Consider the following 23,441-nt stretch of genomic DNA (forward strand, 5'->3'; position numbering starts at 1 on the left):
ATTTTCATTCCTACGTTGGTAAGTGATTTGACACACATCAAACATAACACTTAAAATGACAGGAATTCTCCTTTAAGAAAAGATTCAGGTTAGCATTAGAAATTTAGAGGTTAGGTTTAGGGGTTGGAATTAATTAAACATGATTTATACTTAAGTTGTGTGCCAGTGTCATGCCCTGAAAAATAGCTGATCTATAACCTCAGGTTGTGAGCTTGTAGATCTGCTTTAGTCCTATGGTTAAAAATGGCAAAATGTATAAAAAATAGCATTCATAAAATCGCTGTACACACAAGTATAGTAAAACAAACCTGTGTGAGGCAGAGAGAGAGAGAGAGATTTTCTTAGCGTTCTCTAATACAGTGCAGTCATCCAGTCTCATTGTGGGAGCACTGACTGACGGGTGAATGCAGTCAGTGATTCATCTTGTACGTCGTCGCTGTCTGCTGGAAACCTTGTATGTCCAAAACCCTTAGTTTTCAGGGAATGGATTAATCTCTGTAGTTAACCCCAACATTGTTATTGTGAAGCGGTTTGATCTTATTGGTGATTAATGTGTCCATTTAGAGTCCAGCCTAAACTGGCCGATGCCTTGGGTTGCCTACATAGTTCAAGTCCACCAACTGTATAAACCGCTTCACAAGAAGTCGATATGTGCACAAGTATGTCGTCTCTGTCGGGTGGAAACCTCACATGTCCAAAACGGTATATTTATTTATTTTTAAAGATATTTTTGGGGCTTTTTCTGGCTTTATTTTTGATAGTTTAAGTGGAGATGGACAGGAAACGGGGAGAGATAGTTGCGGAGAGACATGCATCATAGATCGTCGGTAATGGGACTTGAATCCACGATGCGCTGTCAGGCTACATTAGAGCCTAGGTGCCCAGACTGCTACGCCAGCAGTCCGGGCCTCGGTCTGCTACTTTGACCTGTCAGCAGGGAGTTTTGGGGCGAAGGCTCTTACGTCCTCTCGGTGGGGGCTCCTCACTGGCAGGTGAGTCAGTAGGATACAACAACAGTGACAACGCGGAGAAATGTGTGTAGGGAGGAATGAATTGGCATAACGACTACATTGGGGAGAAAAAAGGTGTACAAGAATAAATATTGAACCAATGAAAGAGTTAAGAAGACCTTGAGACTAAATAATAACTACATTGAATCCATCTTCTTTTGTTTTGTTTTCACTTACTGAAAAGTAAAGTTTTTTTTGACATACAAGGTTTCCAATGCGACAGCAACAATGTATCATAATGTATCATTCCTTCAGCAGTTGTTGCTCTGTACCTGAGGTAGCTAATTAAGAGCAGATCACAGGTGACTAGCATCTGTTACCGCGACAACGGTAAACATCTCCCGAGGCAACACACTTTCTGCTCTGCTGAAGCAGAGACATGGGTGGAGGGGGAATTAAAGTGTGTGTGTGTGTGTGTGTGTGTGTGTCTACATTACTATACGCAGTGGTGGAAAAAGTACTCACATTCTTTACTTAAGTAAAAGTATCAATACTGCAATGTAGAAATACTCTGTTACAAGTAAAAGTCCGGAATTCAATATTTACTTGAGTAAAAGTACAAAAGTATTGGCATCAAAATGTACTTGAAGTACCACAAGTAAAAGTACTCATCATGCAGAATGTCCCATTTCAAGTTTTCAAATGTATACAAGTCTTTTGAAAATAGCAGATCTACAAGCTCACAATGTGTCGCATCGCGAGCTTGTAGATCTGCTATTTTCAAATGGCCGAAATGTATATAGGGCTGAAGTGGTTAATGTATGTTTTGTAATAATAATCAAAATCTTAAAAGTAACTAAAGTAGAAGTAAAAGTACTGGAAATTGGAAAGTGAAGTACAAATACCTCAAAAGTGCAGTACTTGAGTAAATGTACTCAGTTACTTTACAGCACTGGTCTGTGTACATTACTTATTTATGTGTGAGACATTCCTGGCCTTCAAAAAAAGAAAAGGAAAAATTACAAAGCTGTGTGACGGATACCTTCGATAATAAATGTCCACCAGATGACAAATATAAATGTATGATTTATGCAAATCATCCGACTGTTTAATTAGGTTCTTGATGTAAACAGTTCCAGTTCCCTCTCTTCTTATCTCCTCTCTTTGACTCCCTCTCGGTTCCATGTAGCTCGCTGGAGCCCCCTGCAGGTTGCTTTTGCCTCTGCACACTCCCACATTTTGATGCTCCCATATTTTGATGCCAAATACTGTTGTACTTTTACTCAAGTAACATTTTGAACACGGGCCTTTTTACTTGTAACAGAGTATTTTTATATTGTGGTATTGAGACTTTTACTTAAGTAAAATATCTGAGTACTTCTTCCACCACTGCACAGTACTAATTATCTCTCTCTCTCTCAATTCAATTAAATTCAACAGGTTTTATTGGCATGACATTTGACAAGTGTTGCCAAAGCACAATTACAATTATGACACAAACAACATAACATTTTCTTGTGTGACAGAAATTGACATATTTTGCAGCCAAAACTACACATTCTTTCTGTTCCTCCAGAAGGAGTGGTAACTTCTCTCCCTTTCTGTCATATACTTCAGAATTCTGGGCAGTGTTGATTTCGACTAAAACTATGACGAAAAATGTTCGTCGATTACCTTATTTTCACTGACAAAAATGAAATAAAAACGAAATAAAAACTAAGCTATGATGACTAAAACTAGAAATATATTGACAATTTCGTCAACAAATAAAAACAATACTCAAATGTTAGTGAGGGACTAGTGGAGAAGAGATGCAGTAGAACTAAAAGACAAGTCATTTTATGTTTGGTTGTGCTCGGGTGTTGCGCTCTGAACATAGCAGATCTACAAGCTCACAACGTGTCGCGAGCTTGTAGATCGGCTATTTTCAGCATGCAACCAAGTGTAAAATCAGCCATTACGACGCCATCAAGGCACCGCCAAAATACATTTTAGTCGACTAAATCAACTGTAGATTTAGTCGACTATAATCTTATGATATTTAGTCGACTAAAACTAGACACAAACTAAAACATTTCAGATGACTAAAATATGAATTTTATTCGAAAGACTATCTAAAACTAAATCCAAATTTGCTGTCAAAATCAACACTGATTCTGGGCAAATTATTTGTGTTTTTCTCTCGCTCTCTCTCAATTCAGTTCAAAAGAGCATTATCGTCATGAGAAAACATACTATGCTCACATTGCCAAAGCATGTGTCATGTGTAAAAACAATTGAAAACTAACAAATGTATGCACAATTAAAGGGAATACATTAATGTGTGAACAGAGTGTGTCACAGAACCATTGCACCTGGGGAAAAAAACAGCTTATACACAAACGTGTTTTATTTGCCGTTAGGAATAGTTATATGTCTGTACACATGTAGGCAGGGGGTAGCTGGGAATGGAGCTTTTTGAAACGAATGGCAGCAATTATTTCCCCAGGATTTTTGCAGTCTAGTTGTTCTAGACAAATAGCAGGAATCTTTCAAAAGTATTCAAAATGGTACACACCAAGCAGCAGATTTTCAGATGTGTTTAGTTGCTCTGTTTGGATGTAAACCAGAGTAGTTCTATGTCCAAGGTCAGGAATATACATATGATTAGTAGTCCTTAAGGTGGCTGTATTCTCTCTCTGTCTCTATTGGCGTCGCTCTCGCTCTCGCTCACACACGCACGCACGCACGCACGCACGCACGCACGCACGCACGCACGCACGCACGCACGCACGCACGCACGCACGCACGCACGCACGCACGCACGCACGCACGCACGCACACACACACACACACACACACACACACACACACACACACACACACACACACACACACACACACACACACACACACACACACACACACACACACACACACACACACACACACACACACACACACCATTCCTCTCTCCATCCCTTCAGTGACAGAATACAGAGCCTGGTTAGCACAGTCATGGTAGAGCCATTAAATGGCTTTCAAAACCACAGGCTAATCTGTGTCATTCATTTAATCATAATGTCTGCTGTGTCTGCCTTCTGTCTGTCTCTCTCTCTCCTCATACAGAGAGTCTGGTATTAGGGCCTATGGCTGGGCAATTAACCGAAATGATATTTAGAACCAATAACCAAGTCACCGACTTAATCTATCTCATGTACAGTAGATTAATCGAATAATCAAGAAGCAGTTTTAAATATATATATTTATTGTGTTCAGTGCATGTGAACGAACAACGTGCTGCCTCATCTGCCAGCATATACTTATTTTATTATCTATTCCGCTTGCTTTCTGTTTTCCACCATCTTTTTAAACCCTTTTCATCATTTCAACGCTGTCAGGCAGAAACCTTGTATCTCCATATTTCAACTTTGAGTTTTTTCGTGACTTTTAATGCCCTACCTTGTCCTTGTCGTACAAGAGTGTCAAGCAAGTGTCGCAATGTGATGCCTTGTTCAATTTTCCTGAAAAGTAACGGTTCTTTTGGACATACGAGTTTTCCACCCGACAGCAAGGAGGACTTTCCACTTTTTCCCTGCACTCAGCACACAGATAAAGTGGTGACAGCCCAGCACGAGGCTCTGCTAAGGCTCAGTGTTATGAATAGATCTCCAGCGGTGCGCAGCGCCCGGTGCACTCAAACTGTATGGGGTCCTCCACTTGTCTTGTTATTTAACCCTTTAAGACCTGGAACGCATCTGTGTCACTTTTTGATTTGAGCTAAAAAGCATTATTTTACACTTTGGCTATTCAAAAATAGCAGATATACAAGCTCATAGCGCGGCACCGAGTGCTGCGCTATGAGCTTGTATATCTGCTATTTTTGAAAAATCGTGAAAATGTGTGCAAATCTTTGAATATATATATTTTTAAAGCAAACATTTTTAACTGAAATCTTTGCTTCTTGGGGGTCCCTGGAACAACATATTTGAGATGGGGGTCCGCGGGGGTCCGCGGCCAAACTCATTTTGGGTGGTCATTGACGTAGAAATGCTGAAGAACCACTGATATAGCAACATACGTTTTTTTTTCAAAAAAATGTTTAAAAAAATTTAAAATATATCCAAAGTGTGTATTTTCAAAATTTTTCAAAAATAGCAGATCTACAAGCTCATAGAGTGGCACTCGGTGCCGCGCTATGAGCTTGTATGTCTCCTATTTTTGAATAGCCAAAGAAATCTAAAGTGACACAGAATGCGTTCCCGGATCGAACGGGTTAAACTTTGTGTGAAAAGTGGAGTAGCTGCTTATTATCCACCCGGCGCTGTTGTGACAGTTGCAGCGACAACGGTAACGTCGCTGTCAGGTGGACACCTCGTATGTCCAAAACTGTTACTTTTCAGGAAATGGAAAAAAAGAACCTTCCAATGCCGTTGTTAATACGTTTCATTGGTTTATTATTTTTAAACCCCACAGACACACTCTAACCACATGGGAATTGAGCACAATCACATTTTGCGTGGTCGAATATTCGAATAATTGTTAATAGAATTTCATTTTGGTAACGTTTGCACACCACTACTCTGTAGTGACCATTCATAAACACAACCTCATTGCTAGAAAAGGCAAAACCTGCATTCCTCCGTCGCAAATTCCCTGCAGTGCGTTGCGGTCACGATATCCAGGTATTAATTTGACCATCCGTTCCACTTCCAGCAGTGCTGCTGGCTGTAGTGTATTATACAATCCTTGAGTCGCCACCAACAGTGTGAGCCGTACGTGGCGGGCAGGGTCTGGCTTCCAGAACACAGACACAGTACTGTATGAATTGCACTTTGTCTGTTCGGCGTGTTTTTCCGGGTCGGGGAGCCCTCCTGAACCTAACTGACTTGGCTTGCGATGTTATGGTATAGTATGCCAGCGGTTCTCAACCTTTTCAGGCTGTGACCCCCCAAATTAATCATATTTGAACTGGGAAGCACTTGGAATTGTAGGAGTTGAGGCATTTAGTCTGACTCTGTTCCACAGATAATAATTGTGAACATTTTTGCCTCTTATATTATTTGACATTTTGGTCAATATTTGATCAGTTTTTAGTTTGACTACCTTTGATGCAGTAATGGTCTCTTTTTTTCCCCAAGGTATTAAAAAGGTCTTAAAAGTCCTTAAATTGACACTTCACTGTCATTCATTATTATTAAAATAATAAAATAGTGAAAATAGCCGATCTACAAGTTCACAACGCGTCATGATGCGACCTCTTGTGAACTTGTAGATATACAAGGTTTCTGCCTGACAGTAGCGATATACAAAGTCCATTATAGATAAAGTGCATGATTAAAACATAAATGGCAGTGGATAAACATAAATGCTTTTTGTGCAGCTGGAAAACATATCCAGCGTTATAAAAAACGGCAGTAGATATTTATATGAAATCACAGGTTCATGTGCATTGTGCCTTGTATATTTAAATGACATTTCAGTCTCGAGATGCGATGTATTATTATTTTTGGATACCTGTTCATCCTCTCTACCTCACCCTCTCTTCACACCTCTGCTTCACTCCTTCCTCTCTCTCTCTCACACAGTATTTGTTTTCTTTCTTTCTTTTCTTTTTTTCTTCCACACCTCTCTTCCTCTCTCTCTCGTCTCTCTCTCCCTCGTCTCTCTCTCTTCCACACATCTCCTGTGCCTTCTTATTCTGGTCACCATGTCCCCACCTCTCTGTCCTTATTACCTGCTCCTCTCAGGTCTAGCTTTCTCATCTCTTTTCTTTTTTCCTAGTTTATAGGCTGTCCCCCAGCGTTGGGCACAATGAATGGGATCATTTAAGCAGCTGGCAGGTCCTGTGTGTGTGTGTGTGTGTGTGTGTGTGTGTGTGTGTGTGTGTGTGTGTGTGTGTGTGTGTGTGTGTGTGTGTGTGTGTGTGTGTGTGTGTGTGTGTGTGTGTGTGTGTGTGTGTGTGTGTGTGTGTGTGTGTGACAGCAGGGAAGTTGGTGTTTTAGCAGGAAGCATCCCTGAGTTTCCAGAGGTCTCTTGTACAATGTCTGGACGGCTGCACACACACTGAAACACACACACACACACACTGAAACAAACACACACACTCACTGACGCAAACCACCATGGTGGCCTTATAGCACAGTGGCTCCAATAGGGCCCACTTGAAAAGCATGCTGCCCACCAGTGATGCTATGCTCATTTGAGAAGTGGTTGCTCTCTATTTTAATGACGTGACGCGCACGTCGCTTAACACCTACAGTACAGGTCACACAATGGACAATTGATATGCATAGGCTAATTCCTATGTTAATGTACCTGGCGTGAGTCGGGAGCCTTTGTAAACTTTGATGAAGTGTGAATTTAAAGTAGTTTTAAATCTATGCGTGTGCCTGCGTGTCCCCCTGGCCAAATAAGTGGTTGCTCGGCGTGCAACCCCGTCCACTGAGCATTGCACCCCTGCTGCCCACCCATCTGACCGCCGTGTTAAGTGATCAGATGGGTGGGCTACCCGACCGTGTGCATTTCCAGATCATGTTTATTTTAACCCATTAAGACCTGAGGCGATTCTTTAAAAAAATCTAAATCCTAACAGTTTTTTGAAAAAAATCTAAAAAAAATGTTTTCAAGTTTTTTTCAAAAATAGCAGATATACAAGCTCATAGCGCGGCACTCGGTGCCGCGCTATGAGCTTGTATATCTGCTATTTTTTATTTTTTAATAGCCAAATAAATCTAAAGTGACACAGATGCGTTCCAGGTCTTCTTAATGAGAAATCAATTGATAGTATCCAGGCTTGGATCAATGTAGTAAACCATAAGTTCCTATTTATCGGTATGAAAACCTTTTTCAAGGTTTATTTTTTTTTAATGAAAAATATATATTATCATTCAAATCGACTCGAATCGAAAAATGGTTGAACAAGGGTTTTGACAAAAATATTAACATGCCTCTCTCTCTCTCCCCGTTTCCCCCTCTCTCTCTTTCCTGTCCTTTTTTTCCAGTCCTCCAAAGCCCACTGTCATTGTTTCTGGAGTGGTTACAAAGGTAAGACACACACACACACACACACACACACACACACACACACACACACACACTACCAGTAGCAGGGGATTGTGGGACATGGAGTCCACAGGGGCAGAAGGCAGAGGCTGTGCACTGACTGAAAGAGAGACAGATGGAGAGGGAGAACACAGAGGTAAACAAAGAGTACTCAGTAGTAGTCAAGAGTTACAGACTTGGTAATAAGGGTCCATTTGGTGAGGGACCACCTTGAGAACCACTGGTCTAGAGCTGTGGTTCTCAAACAAAGGACCACCAGATTGATATGCATTTGGCCACGGACCCCCATCTGAATTATTTTTGCCAGGGACCCGTTTTCTTTTTTTTTTTATAGCCAACGTATACAATATGGATAAAGTTGTTAAAATGATTGTGATGATTTTTTAACACATTTACCCGGGGACCCCCTCACGGACCCCTGGGGGTCCCCGGACCCCACTTTGAGAACTACCGGTCTAGAGACCGGGTTTAATACATTTGAATTTCCCTCGGGTCTGTTGTGCTATGCCCTCTAGTCTAGGTTATATTGAACATCAACACGTTCATGTGGTCATTATTCAGTTAAGACCTGGAACGCATCTGTGTCACTTTAGATTTCTTTGGCTATTCTAAAATAGCAGATCTACAAGCTCATAGCGCGGCACTCAGTGCCGCGCTATGAGCTTGTAGATCTGCTATTTTAGAAAAATCTTGAAAAAAAATGTTTTAGATTTTTTTCCAAAAAACGTTGGGATTTAGAATGTATTTAAGAATCGCCTCAGGTCTTAATGGGTTAAAGGAGAATTTTGGACCAAGGTTTTCTTACCTTTTCTATGACGTTATGATATCTTAGGATGAATGGTACAGTAGAAAAATGTCATTACTCCATCCCGGGTCCGCCATAGCTTAAAACGTGCGCCAATAGGCCTTGCGCTAGATCGCGTATTTTAATAGCTTTTTTCTGGCGTTCATAGTGACAGAACACTATACAACAAAAAAATAAAAAAAAGTCAAGCTAGACAAGATTGAAATCTCGAGATTTTGATCTCGTCTAGCGAGACTTCTGTTTTTTTTTTTACAGTGTTCTGTCAGTCATAGAAAAGGTAAGAAAACCTTGGTCCAAAATTCCCCTTTAAGCATGGTTTTCACTGCTTTTACCTACAGTATATTAGCAGTGGCAAATACACCTTCTTGATTCTTCTTAACCCATTAAAACCAGGAAAGAATCTGTGTCATTTTAGATTACCTCTCACTTGATGTTGTCCAATAAGAATTTAGAATCTCAACCACAGAGATCCCATTTATCCTGCTTGTCTTCCCATTCACACCTTATCACACCATCAAAGCCACAGGCTTCCACCCGGGGGAAAAAAAGCCTCACAAAGGTGGCAAAAAACATATTGACAGGGCGATATAGTGCTAAGGAGAAAACAGGCAGAGCATTAAGGCCACTGTGGCCGTGGGGCATGTATTTTTTTCGAGGGGCACACGGCCAAACTTGAGAAGCACCGAGAGCCGTGTGCCGCCGTGAAATTCCTGCTGAGGAGAATGGATTTTCAACCCATTGAGGCCTGAGGTTCCGATTCTACAAATGTCTTCTAATTCCCAACAGTATTCTGAAAAAACGTTTCTATATCAGTGGTTCTCAAACTTTTTCATGTCAAGGACCCCCAAAATTATGTATTTGGCCACCGACCCCCATCTAAAAATATGTTGTTCAAGGGACCCCCCAGAAGCAAAGATTTGAGTTAAAAATGTTCGCTTTCAAAGAATATAAATATATTAATTTGCACACATTTTCTCGATTTTTCAAAAATAGCAGATCTACAAGCTTGTAGCGCGGCACGAGTGCCGCGCTATGAGCTTGTATATCTGATATTTTTGAATAGCCAAAGTGTAAAATAATGCTTTTTAGCTCAAATCAAGAAGTGACACAGATGCGTTCCAGGTCTGAAAGGGTTCAATAAATTAAATACAGAAAAGGTTTAAGAACCACTGCTCTAGAGCCATAATGGACCTGTACAGGACATAGTTTGGCATAGTTAGATTGATTTAGATTGTACTGGACAAGTGGACATAGTTGGACATAGTTTTATTTGATTTAGCCAATCTCAAACTGGCTGTGAGTGTGAACCTGTTTGACAGTTCCAATATTTGTCACAAATGTCAGCTGATGTCGGTCAAAGTCTGAACGCTGCTGTTTGTTTTATTATGTCATTGCGGTGATGCTGATAGGCCTGCGTCCTGCGTCTCTGACTCATATTATTAAGAAAAGAAGCATTCTACAGTTGTCAACAACATATTCCATGTTAAGACACATTGTGGTAAAACATAATAATAATCCACCGACATTTTCCACTACTTTATCCTACGTTATGTGAACATCCACATAGAAATTACCTTAAAAACACGCTAGAAAAAGTCCCACAGACACCGCCATTTTGTGCAGACTCTTTTGTAGGTTATATTAGGTCACACGTTTGATTGAGTATAACACCTGGAGCAACGTGTCTGTGCCGCGAGCTGTGCCGTGAGCTGACCTGATTTTATGGGTCACACGTTTTAGTATAACACCCGGAGCTGTAACGTGAATGTCTAAATCGACCTTTCTTGTAAATTAAAAACATAGTGATTGTTGCCACCATAAATGCCACCAAAGTATTTAATTTGCATGACTTTATTTTATTTTACTTTATTTTGATGCCATGCACTTTAAATAGCCTACTGTTCTATGTTTGCATATACTTTTATTTAGCAGATTTTAAAGTTGTCAGATTTGGAATTTTGTTTATTTCTTTCACACATGAATATAACCATATTATAACCATATAAGATCAAACACATACACGCTACATTTTGTTAAAAATGAATTACACATTTCTCGTTGGCTTTCCCTGGGACTCATAAGATGTCACCGGGACCCATCTAATAGACCACCCATTGAGTCCTGGGACCAATTACATTGAAAGCCTAGCAACATCACTGTGTGTGTGTGTGTGTGTGTGTGTGTGTGTGTGTGTGTGTGTGTGTGTGTGTGTGTGTGTGTGTGTGTGTGTGTGTGTGTGTGTGTGTGTGTGTGTGTGTGTGTGTGTGTGTGTGTGTGTGTGTGTGTGTGTGTGTGTGTGTGTACCAAACGTTCTCACAAGTATAGTAGAATTCGAAAAATGGTTGTTTTATGGTTGATTTCTTTTAGAGAGATACATTTACAATTAGAAAAAGATTCAGGTTAGGGTCAGGATTAGACATTTAGAGGTTAGGTTTAGGGGTCGGGTTGTAGATTTTTCCCATTTTATCCTTAGTTGTGAGGTGATGGCGCACACCGTAAAATGGCAGATCTACAAGCTCACAACGTGTCGCAGCGCGACACGTTGTGAGCTTGTAGATCTGCTATTTTTTGGCTTCAGACTTGCGGCTTAAAATGCCCCAAAGAAATCATAAATCGGATCATAAAATCGGCTTCCTAAAATGTTGATGTCCTCACAAGTATAGTAATACAAACGTGTGTGTGTGTGTGATTGTGCTCTTGTGTACATGTGCACCTGGAAAAGTGTCCTTGAGAGGGTCAACCTGCCCTGCAGGTGTGTGTGTGTGTGTGTGTGTGTGTGTGTGTGTGTGTGTGTGTGTGTGTGTGTGTGTGTGTGTGTGTGTGTGTGTGTGTGTGTGTGTGTGTGTGTGTGTGTGTGTGTGTGTGTGTGTGTGCAGATAGTGTGATATTTGTGCTGATATGGACACAGCGGCAGAGATCCCATTTATCCTGCTGTCTTCCTATTTCCACCTTATCACACCATCAAAGCCACAGGCTTCCACCCAAAAAAAAGCCTCACAAAGGGGGCTAATCGAAACAACTTAACGTGTGTGTGTGTGTGTGCACGCCAGTCTGTGTGTGTATTCTATCTCGTTGTTTGTGGGTCTCTGGGACTCCAATCTACAGTACACTGTTACATCTTCAAGTGTTCATTTAAAAGGGTAGTGCAAGTTATATCTTTTGGTTAAAACAAATGTTTTTTTTTGTTAAAAGGTTAAAGCACTATATTCTGATAGTAATCATTGCTATAGAGTGTTTGTTCAGTAACAGGAGTCTCCCCGTCTCTCCAGCTCTTTAATAAACAGAAAATATATTTTTAGGTAGGTTGCCAACATCAGCAATTCAGGAGAGAGTACACATTCATCAGGTTCAGTTTTATAGAGTTACCGGTAAATATTTCCTCTGCTCATTGTCTCATCACTTTCAATTTTCACTTGTTTATCCTGTATCCTGCGCAAGTTATCTCCTGAATAGATAAAATTGGTACCTTGACCTGAAAATGCTAGTGATGGGTCGTTCACGGTCGATTCGTTCAAAAGAGCTAGTTTGTTGCCGTGAACAGGAACAAACCAGTTCACTTCCTGAAACTGTTACATTCAAGCTTTCGTTAATGCCCCCCCAAGACAAGGAGACTCATGTTGCTGAACAAACACTCAAGAGCAATGAGTACTAATCAGAATATAGGATTCAAACTCACAATACTCAGCGGTGGTCGTTAGGAACTTTACCACTGCGCCACCCTTCTCCACTCCCCCCAAGAAACCTTCTTTAACCATAAAACAACCTCTTATCTTGTTTTTTGTACTTGTAGGGGCATTTTGCTCTCACAAGTATGGTAATACAAGTACACACAAACACACACACAGCAGATTAGGGTCAAGTAAGGATGGGCTGGGCGATTTTGTGTGTGTGTGTCTGTGTAAAACCCTCCATCTGGCTTCCCTAGGTATCAGACATTTATGAATCTGCCATCAATCATCTTTCATAATGTACAGAATGCTGTACTAATAACGTTCCGCAACATTAATAAACAGAAAGCCCAGAATGAGGCTGCAAGCTAATTAGCTGTAATGAAAAATCATAATGAAATAAAAGCGTGGTGTTGCATCAAAAGTATGAAATCTCTAGATGCTAATCCATTTACAATCATTAACCCATTAAGACCTGAAGCCGATTCTACAAATGTCTTCTAAATCCTAACAGTTTTTTTGAAAAAAAAAAAAATCAAAAATAGCAGATATACAAGCTCATAGCGCGGCACCGAAGAGCTTGTAGATCTGCTATTTTTGAATAGCCAAAGACATCTAAAGTGACACAGATGCGTTCCAGGTCTTAATGGGTTAAGGCAAGATAATGAGGAAGAGGTGCAATCCTTATTCACCTCTACACTAAATGTCTTCGCGACGCGTTGTGAGCTTGTAGATGGGATATTTTCACCAAATGTTCACCCTGGATGCTAGGGTTCATGCTGGGGATGAGGGGCTCATGTGGTTTAAAGCAGTAGTTTTGTGCCAAGGACCCCCAAAAGGATATCCATTTGGCCGTGGACCGCCATCTGAAAATGTTCTGTGCCAGGGACCCCCACAAGAGAAGATTTTGTGAAGAAAAAGGTCAATTATTAAAAATCCTTCTTATTCAAAAAGTGCTTCGGCTATTAAATAAATTGCCGATCTACACGCTCACAACTTGTCACATCGCGGCTATTTTCAATAGATTTGGGCAGCTTTTGGAAAATAAATGTGCTTTAAGTATATTTTTACTTTTACACAAGAGAAAGGCACAATACCATATTCTGTTGCAAGTAGTCCTGTATTGACAATGTTACTTAAGTAAAAATATCTTCTTTCAGCACCGTTAACACGTGCAAACATACAAATTCTCTCTCTATCTCTCTCTCTCCCCCCCCCTTTGATAAAATGTGATTCAAGCCAAACGCTTTGATGGGATTAGAATGGATATGGATGTTTTTTAAATGAGTGTTTTGTGGCGGGCGGCTATTGTGATTTCTTCTTGTGAATAAAGAGATTGTGGTTAAACGTTGGAATGGAATGAGCGGAGCGGAGGTCACGGAGAGACGGCGCGGTCAGACCGCAAAGTACACGGCCGCCGTTAGTCTCAACCCGCTTTAGGGGGATTTCCCCCGTTGTCACCGTTTTATTTATCGCAGAGGATTTAGAATGCTGTAGTGTGTATTGTACACACACACACACACACACACACACACACACACACACACACACACACACACACACACACACACACACACACACACACACTTGGCCCTCACAAGTAAATGGTAAATGGTGCATTTATATAGCGCCTTTATCCAAAGCGCTTTACATAGATTGTGCATTACATTCACACACACATTCATACACCGATGGCGGAGGAAACCATGCGAGACACCAACCTGCTCATCGGGAGCAATTAGGGGTTCAGCGTCTTGCTCAAGGACACTTCGACACTAACTCTGGGGGACTCTGCAGTTCACTCTACCCGGCCACTCTACCCCTGAGCCACTGCCGCCAAGTATAGCAATACAAGTACAAACGCTCAATACAAGTACTCACATTTTTTTTACTCGCAAAAGTGACGCGTTGTGAGCTTGTAGATCGGCTATTTTCAAATTGCCAAAGTGTGTGTGTGCGTATACGTACGTACATACATACATATATACATACATACATGTAGTAGATGTAGTGGAGTAGAAGTAAAACTATTGGGAGTTCTCCAGTAAAGTAAAAAATACCTCAAAATTATACTTGAGTGAATGTACTTACTTTACACCACTGACACACACACACACACACACACACACACACACACACACACACACACACACACACACACACACACACACACACACACACACACACACACACACGTACACAAACACAAAGAGGCCAACATCTGAGCAGTGCGATAAACCCTGTATTGCGGCTAACGATATTATGCATGCGTATTAGGACTACAGTTCTCGATGCGGCCGGTGTCACATTGTGATGATCCATGGCTGAGCACAGATTTACATGTTTTGCTCTTCGTCTCCTGGCTGGCTGTAAACATGGCTACCTCTCTGTCTGGAACCTGTCTCCTGTTAGCCTGGCATCACTAGACCAGCAGGGGTCTGAATCTTTCCTTGTCGACCCTTTAAAGGATGCCAAATATCGTCCGATACCGATATGTGGCCGATGCGAGCAGTCTTTTTTTTACCCCCGGTCTCAGTAGCCCCGCCCTATAGGCCCCGCTGGGCGGTGCTTCTTTCACTCTACATTAGAAGAGTTTGGAACGTTGGGGGTTGTCCCATTCTAATCCAACCCAAATACCCAATTTCAGCACTGGCCTCAGTGGCGCACCTCGCTAATCATTAGACTCACAATTCACAAACATTGGGAGTCTGGGTTCGACTCCCGCTTGGGACAATAATTTTTCAAGTAACCGCAGACTACTTTTTTTCGCCGATAAAGTATAGTTTTGGACCATGACGGATGCGCGCCGACTCAGCAGCTGCTGCTAGTCTACTCAGCGCCGTCCGAGTTATGTACCGATAGGGACAGAATAGTAAATGATGTTGTGGGGACTGCGTTTTCCCCAAGTCGTTTCACTCAACTCGCCTGTCTGTCACCACACCCGCCCCCCCGCTACTGAGACCGGGGGTAAAAAGACAGGCCGCGTGGTCGATACATCAGTGCATCCCTAATCCCTACTATCTTCTTCATCTCTCTCCAGGGTGACAAGGACTTCACCCCCGCGGCTGCCCAGGTGGCCCACCAGAAGCCCCAGCCTTCCTGCTGCAAGATGCCCCCCAGCCAGCACGGCGGCCACATCCACCAGCCGCGCAAGTGAAGAAGCTAGCCGCCCCGCCCCCGCACGCCACGCCAACGCCACGGCGCGGCCAGCCACCAGGGCTCAACCGACGCCACGCCGGCTGAGCCTTCCACGCAAAACGCTGAGGACGGACCACGCTTTAAAGACCCCCGACCACACACACACATCTGAGTTCAAGGTTCTTTTTTTAGTTTTTTGTTTTATCCTGAGGGTCCAGTTTACCCTCATGTGTTCGTTGAGGGCGTTCCAAATTGGACCACCTTAACGGGGGTCTGTAACTCTGTGAGTGCACGACTGGAACGATTTTGTGCACTCTCAGAGTAATGGGGTTCCTCGAAAAGAACGGTTTATTATAACGAGTTTTTAGCCAGTTGACATCAACGTTGTAAGGAATTGCATGAGGACGTTCGTATCGATGACAGTAATTCCACCTATTACATTCTCTGCTGGCGCTGGCTGTACTATAATAATGCTTAAATGTGTACTCGTTAGCATTGTTAGCTTGACAATCAGTTATGCTTTCGTACCTACGACAGAAATGTGGCTTTAAAGGTGAACTTGACACCCAAATGTTTTTTTCTATCAGTTAGAAACCTGTTTAGCCTAGAATTCATGGAGTTTATTTCGTTTCGTTTTTTTCAGGTTCTTGAATGAAGAACACAAAAAATAAGAGAATATTCAATGAATTTAAGAAAATAGGGGTCCAAGTTTAACAACAGACAAATGAATATCAAAATAATCTTTATTCATAACCTCCAGCACTTGGATTACACTGTTTGTGAGTTGTTTTTGTAAATGACTTTTGAAATAGTTTTTGCTGCTGTTAAGCAAAACTATATCAAAAGATTGTCACAAGTCTACTAAAAAAACATTCTGACCCATACTTCAACCCTCGCCTAAGTAGCAGATCTACAAGCTCACAATGTGTCGCTTTGTGATGCATTGTGAGCTTGTAGATCAGCCATATTTTATGCCAGGGGTTCTGGTTTTCCTTGAATGCATCAAAATAATATCCTCTTAATTTTTGGATTCTTCATTCAGGAACGCAACATAACACATTCTCCATGAAATCAAGGCTTTTAGGGGTGATTAATTGATGGAAAAGAAAAATGTTACGACTGTATATTAAGTTTGGGTCTGTAATGCATTATAAGGCATTATGACACACGTCAAAATGTTTATAATCATGCATAACAAGGTTCATGAAGTAAGTGCTGGTCATAATACACAGCGGAACAGCACATTATAACTACCGGGTGACACTTGACTTAAAGGTTGGGTCTATAATGCTTTATAATCCCATTTATAATGCATTATAATGCACTAATAAGGCTTCATAACACTCTTTATAAATGTGTATAATTATGCATAACAGCTTATAACACAACTGAACTTAATAATGCATTATTTCACTCTGTATCTTGGGGTGAAAAGAAAGGGAAACTGATCTTAGATGTGTGTGATTGGAGGGGGGACGCTTGACCCCGCCCCTACGGCGATACACTGACCCTCCCCATTGATTGGACCACAGCAAACGTCAATCAATCCATCCAAACAACCAGCCAATCACCTGACAGTGATGAGCCCCAAGCTCCCGCCTTCTACCACACAAGTATCTCTGCACAGACCAAAAGAGCCAATCAATAGTCTTGGCTACTAGAATATAAGAACCAATGGCAGCATAATGAAGGTTCATATTAGCCAATCACCTGCCACTACCAAATCCTGATTTATACTTGGGTTGAATATAGACGATCTACAAGCTCACTGCACGTCGCGCTGAGCTTGTAGATCTGCTATTTTCGGTATGCAACCATGTATAAATTAGGATTCGGTGTATAGTGAACCAACAAGTTAACTGAAAAGAAACCTCAGGTTACCATAGCAACTCTGACAAGCATTCCACCCCCCATTTTCTAGAACAAAATTAGCATGCCAATTATTCTTTTTAGACACACACACACACACACACACACACACACACACACACACACACCCTCTCTCCTTAATCACCCACCTCCTTACCACTCAAGTGTCGTTAATTGCAACACTAATCAATGTTCAGGTGTCCAAGAGGAAAGAAAGACGTAGAGAAAAAAATATATAAATTATATACCTTTTTGCCAAGGAGTAATTGCCTGTGTATTTAATAGAGTTTAAAAAGAAGGAATAAAGAATAGTTTTATTATTTTTGTCTTTTGCTTAACTCAGTTTTCTTGAGTAAACGGTTCAAAGTGTACAAATCTTTTGTCAGTGAGTGGACTTCTAGGTATTAGGTGTGGTTGTAATAGTGAATAAAGATTTATCATGGAAGAGTCACCTCTGCTTCTCATCTTTATCTGGATGGATGGATGGATGAATGCAGTGGTGGACAACATATATACTCAAGTAAATACTTAAGTAAAAACACATAAAAAAAAAAAAAAAAAAAAAACTTTTTTCAAAAACTTCTTCAAGCTTACAAGCTAAGTAAATGTATGGATTGATTGAATATTTTATTAGACAGAAATGTAAACAGCAGGAGGTACAGTCAGACATTTAGGCTAAAAGGACTAAGTCACAAAGTCTAGGGCAGCGTTTCCCAACCGCCGTTCCGCGGCCCTTTTAGTGTGTCTGAGATTCCTTGGTGTTCCCTTTAAGAAATTACCCCCCAAAAATAAATTAAAGAAAGGAAAAGGCAGTGGATGTATTGGATGCAGCTCAAAGTGAACTTATACTCAGGTATTAGTTTGTCGCCGTCCGACCTCCCTAGCCCGTGCGAAAAATGGGCGACAATGGCCAAAACTCTATCGAAAATCTGTGAAAAGTGTCCACTTTAAAGATGTTTTGGCCATTATCTCTGGAACAGAAGGTCCACACTAAAATCCCTTTAGTTTTTTTTTCGGGTTTCCGGGCACCATATATAGGTATATATCTATGCCTATATCTATATCTCCCTCGTATATCTAGGTGTGCCCTGGGATCTTTTGGCTATGCCAGGTGTGCCTTGGCACCAAAAAGTTGGGGAAACGCTGGTCTAGGGAACTTGTTTTGTGTGTGTGTGTGTGTGTGTGTGTGTGTGTGTGTGTGTGTGTGTGTGTGTGTGTGTGTGTGTGTGTGTGTGTGTGTGTGTGTGTGTGTGTGTGTGTGTGTGTGTGTGTGTGTGTGTGTGTGTGTGTGTGTGTGTGTGTGTGTGTGTGTGTGTGTGTGTGTGTATCTCAGAGAAAGAGAGAGCATTATTGGAGTTAAATCTTTGTATTTACATAGGAGTTTTCCAGGGTCTCAGGTTTTGGATTTACAGACGTCATGATGGCTTTTCTGACTTTTTTTTTTTGACTAAGCTTGGCTCAGAAATGGATGCGTGTTTTGGCTGAAATCAGCAGAGTCTCAGCTGATGATCCTGTTCCCCCGGGCTATGGGATCAAGGAAGGGCTCTGCACACAAACACAGCTCAGAGCGCAGCTGACTGTTGTTTGTGTCTCGTCGTGCAGAGAGCCACTGCTGACGCACGTTGATGTTGTACTGCATTGCTTATTTCTCACCTCATATGTTTTAATGTAGTGTTTTTAAGTTTAAAACAAGTAATCCACCGTCTGGCTGTCATCTTGAGTTGGATAAAAAACGTAGCAGCCCAAGAGCAGTGGTGTAAAGTAACTAAGTAAATGTACTGAAGTACAATTTTTAGCTATTTTTTCTTTACTGGAGTATTTTCAAATTTCAGTACTTTTACTTCTACTCCACTACATCTCAGAGACAAATATTGTACTTTTACTCCACTACAACCATTTGAAAACTTTAGTTACTAGTTACTTTGCAGATATAGATTATTGTAATATAAAACACACATGAACCACTTTAGCCTAATTTCATACCTAGGCTATTTGAAAATAGCCGATCTACAAGCTCACAACGCGTTGCACCGCGACGCGTTGTGAGCTTGTAGATCTGCTATTTTCAAACATTTTAGTACTTTAACTTTGGGTACTTTTAGTATATTTTGATGCCAATACTTTTGTACTTTTACTCAAGTAGCATTTTGAACACATGCCCTTTACTTGTAACAGAGTATTTCTACATTGCAGTATTGATACTTTTACTTAAGTAAAAAAAATGTGAGTGCTTTTTCCACCACTGGCAATGGGAATCACACGGGTGAATGAAATCATGATTCATAAGGGTCAGGGTGTGAATATGATGTCATCACACAGTACGTTTGCAATGGACCGCAAGTAATTGAAAATTAGTCTTTTAAGGACTTTTGCCATAAGAACACAAAACATTATTTGTTTGTTTTTTCAAATGTTTTTGGCATCTAATGAGGTATGTCCTCATGACCACGGGTGTGCTCTCATTCATTCATTATGTCTTTAAACTCCCTTCTCTCCCTTCTCTCCCAGAGCTGGCAGCTGGTGTACTCTCTTCTCTCTCCAGCCTATGTACACACACACGCACGCACGCACGCACGCACACGCGGGGTGCTCCAGGTGTTAATGCATGTACTGTAGCTCCAGGTGTTATGTCACTTTGTGTTTGGCTGATAAGCGGGCCCCACTGGAAGCCTAGTTGCTATGGTTACTTCTCTGCTCAATCAGTGGTAGACCAGTGGTTTCCAAACACTGGGTCGGGACCCATTTTTGGGTCGCTGAGTGACCCATTTTTGTGGGTCGCAAGTACTAAATTTCTATTTTTTTAAGTTTTTGAAAAAAAAGGAAAGGAAAGGAAATAAATATAAAAGGTAAAAAAAAACATGTTAAAGAATTTAAGTAAATAGTGAGAATAGCTGACAATCACAATACTGTATGTCGCAATGCATCACATCGCACACATATTGGCTATTTTTTTATTTTTTCAATTTTTGAAATAGGGCTTCATAATATCATATTGTACTTTTGGGTCCCGGAGAGACACCATATGTATCTTTTGCGTCTTGAGAAGCTTGAGAACCACTACATTACAGGTTTACAGGTGTAATAAAAGAAAAGTGGGTGAAATTATGCTTCTATACAAGCTCCCATCATTTGCAGTTTTCAGGAAAGGAGAAATGAGAATAAAGATAGAAAGAACGAACACATGAAAACAGGCCAGATATTCAAAGGAAGATGTTTTCCTTTAGTCAAAGCCCTGAGGAAAACCTCACATGGGTCAAACCTGTGTCCTTGGCTTTTTATCATTTTTAAATGTTTATATATACACCCTGAGACATAAAAGCTTTTTTAGTCATTACTGTGCTTGCTTGTCTGGAGTATGCATTTTGCTGTAGGGCTTCTTTTCATCTATGATTGGTTATTGACTTTGTAAGCACCTAGGGTTGCTAACCGTCCCTTCAAATACGGAATAGACCCTTATAAGGCATAAGGCAGTGGTTCTCAAACTTTTTCATGTCAAGGACACCCAAAATGATCTGTATTTGGTGATCAAGTAGAACTAAAAGAAGTAATTTTATGTTTGGTTGCGCTTGGATGTTGCGCTCTGAAAATAGCAGATCTCACAACGCGTCGCACACTCGTCTATTTTCAGCATGCAACTAAGTGTGAAATCAGCCATTACGACGCCATCAAGGCACCGCCAAAATACATTTTAGGCGACTAAATCAACTGTAGATTTAGTCGACTAAAACTAGACAAAAACTAAAATATTTCAGATGACTAAAATATGACTAAAACTAAATGGAATTTTATTGCTGTGATTTATTTTAAAAGAACTGAGTTGTAGCAGACCTGCAGTCTTCTGAGCGTTTGTTCCAGATATGTGTATGGCTGTCACGACTACGACATTTTACTCAAATAATTATGACAATGACTATTTAATTGTGTTTCTGTCGTTGGAACATTGGAACATTATGAATAACATTTTTATATCTGTTTGCCTTTATTAAGCTTCGTAAAGAACAGGTGCACAGGGCAGATATGACAAATAACTCACATAATTTAATAACTTTATACTTTACACATGATTAGTGGAAATAGCCGATCTACAAGCTCAAAACGTTTTGTGCTTGTAGATCGGCTATTTCCTCAATTTTTCAACATGGATTATGACGATTATGCAAAAAGAATTGCGATTATGTAATAATTGTGTGTAAAGCCTAGTATGTGGTGCATAAAAACACTGAACGCTGCTTCTCCACGTTTAGTTGTGATTCTAGGGGCACAAAGCAGACCTTTCCCCCAGAGGGACTAAGTGCTGCTTGGAACAGGCAGCTGTGGTTTGATGGCAGTTCATCAGCATTGGACTGGACTGCGTTCAGGTCTGCTGCCAGCAGATATGAACATCTGCTCCTGGCTGGGGGAATAGCCTGGGATGACCAGCCAGCCTGGACTCTCCTCAATGACTGTGTCAACACCCACTGCATTAAGTTAGTGCTGTGGTTCTCAAAGTGGGGTTCGGTGACACCTCCGGGGTCCTTGATGGGGTTCCAGGGGGTCTCCAGCTAAATGTGTTAATACAGCATCAGTTTAACCACTTTAACCCTATATACATGTACATTGGGGCTATTAGAAATAGCCGATCTACAAGCCCACAATGCGTTGCGTTACCGGCTTGCGATGGACATTTTTTGTCAAAATTCGTATTTTGTCACAGACATACAAAATGTGGTAAATAATGACTAGATACACAGACCTATCCCTAAATGCATACTAGTAGATTCCTAGATGTACACTAGTGGACAGCTATGTTGTATGGTTTAGAGACAGACAGCTATGTTGTATGGTTTAGAGACAGACAGCTATGTTGTATGGTTTAGAGTGGGACTCCTATCCCTAGATGCATACTAGTGGACTCCTAAGGTGACATGGTAGTGATGTGCGGGTCGGGTTTTTTCATGACCCGCCCCGCCCCGTCACGGAACCCAACCCGCCTCAACCCGCCCGGCGTACCCATATATAAATCTATGGCTCAACCCGCCCCGCGACCCGCGGTATAAAAAGAAATCGGTAAAATCATGAAGGAAAATAATCTTCAAGTATACACCCCGTGTGTATTCAAACTGTTTTATTGTTATTATTCTTATTCTTATTAGGAATAAAGACAAAACAAGAGCATGTGATTTAAAAAAAAAAATTGGCGTGTGAGAGCCGCTGACCCGCTCACCCGCAACCCGCATAATTGCCTCTGAAATCCTGACTCGACCCACCCGCGCCACGGGTTGACCCGCGGGTCCCGCGGGTTACAGGTCGGCCCGCTCATCACTATGACATGGTGTCTATGTATTTGTCAGTGCTACACATTTTAAAATGACAGTATTTCTGCATTAATTAAATCAGTGTCCTATCTATCCTGAAGTCAAACACTGCATACTGGCTGTATACACCAGAATAGACTTGGACCATGCTGTATTAATGCCTGTATACTATACAGGCACCAATACAGCATGGTCCAAGACTATTCATTGTATTCTGTCTGTATACAGGCAATGAAGCATTTTATAATGGACAATTTACCTCTGAGACCTTAGTGTCAACCCCTGATGGTCCAAGACTATTCATTGTATACTGTCTGTATACAGGATGGCCCAAGTCTATTCTGTGTTTGGCATTTCAATCATATCAGTACGGTCGATGCTTCAATCACACTTTACATGAACAAATTATTATAATTATCTTATGTGTTCCCTTAAAAGATAACTGTTAAGTTTTTTTTCCCTAAATGAAACATTTGCCACGGACATGGACATGTCTTGCCACGGACACATTAGTGCATGTACGGGCATGTCGATGACCTCCGGTTATGAGGGAGCGGATGATTTGGAAGTTGTCACTATCTGCTGCAGCCAGGAGGCCACAGCTGCTGCTCCGGAGCTCATGTTTTATTCACGTGTTGGAAGATAGTTCACATGTTGAATAAATTGTGGCCAG

The 23,441-nt window shown here is 41.2% G+C and overlaps 2 protein-coding genes across 2 annotated transcripts in view; one reads left to right on the forward strand and one right to left on the reverse strand.

Moving 5' to 3' along the window:
- Positions 1 to 17,925, forward strand: part of dap (death-associated protein) — a 33,847-nt gene extending 15,922 nt beyond the window's left edge. The window contains exons 3-4 of the mRNA XM_084049176.1: positions 7,934 to 7,976; positions 15,508 to 17,925. Of these exons, the coding sequence (XP_083905302.1) occupies positions 7,934 to 7,976; positions 15,508 to 15,624 (160 nt within the window). The 3' untranslated portion in view covers positions 15,625 to 17,925. The remainder of the gene's footprint in view (positions 1 to 7,933; positions 7,977 to 15,507) is intronic.
- Positions 1 to 23,441, reverse strand: part of mtmr6 (myotubularin related protein 6) — a 703,086-nt gene that overhangs the window by 502,070 nt on the left and 177,575 nt on the right. The gene's annotated exons all lie outside the window — the stretch shown is intronic.

This window comes from Gymnoscopelus microlampas, assembly GCF_963454915.1.
Source record: "Gymnoscopelus microlampas genome assembly, chromosome: 22".
Lineage (NCBI taxonomy): Eukaryota > Metazoa > Chordata > Actinopteri > Myctophiformes > Myctophidae > Gymnoscopelus > Gymnoscopelus microlampas.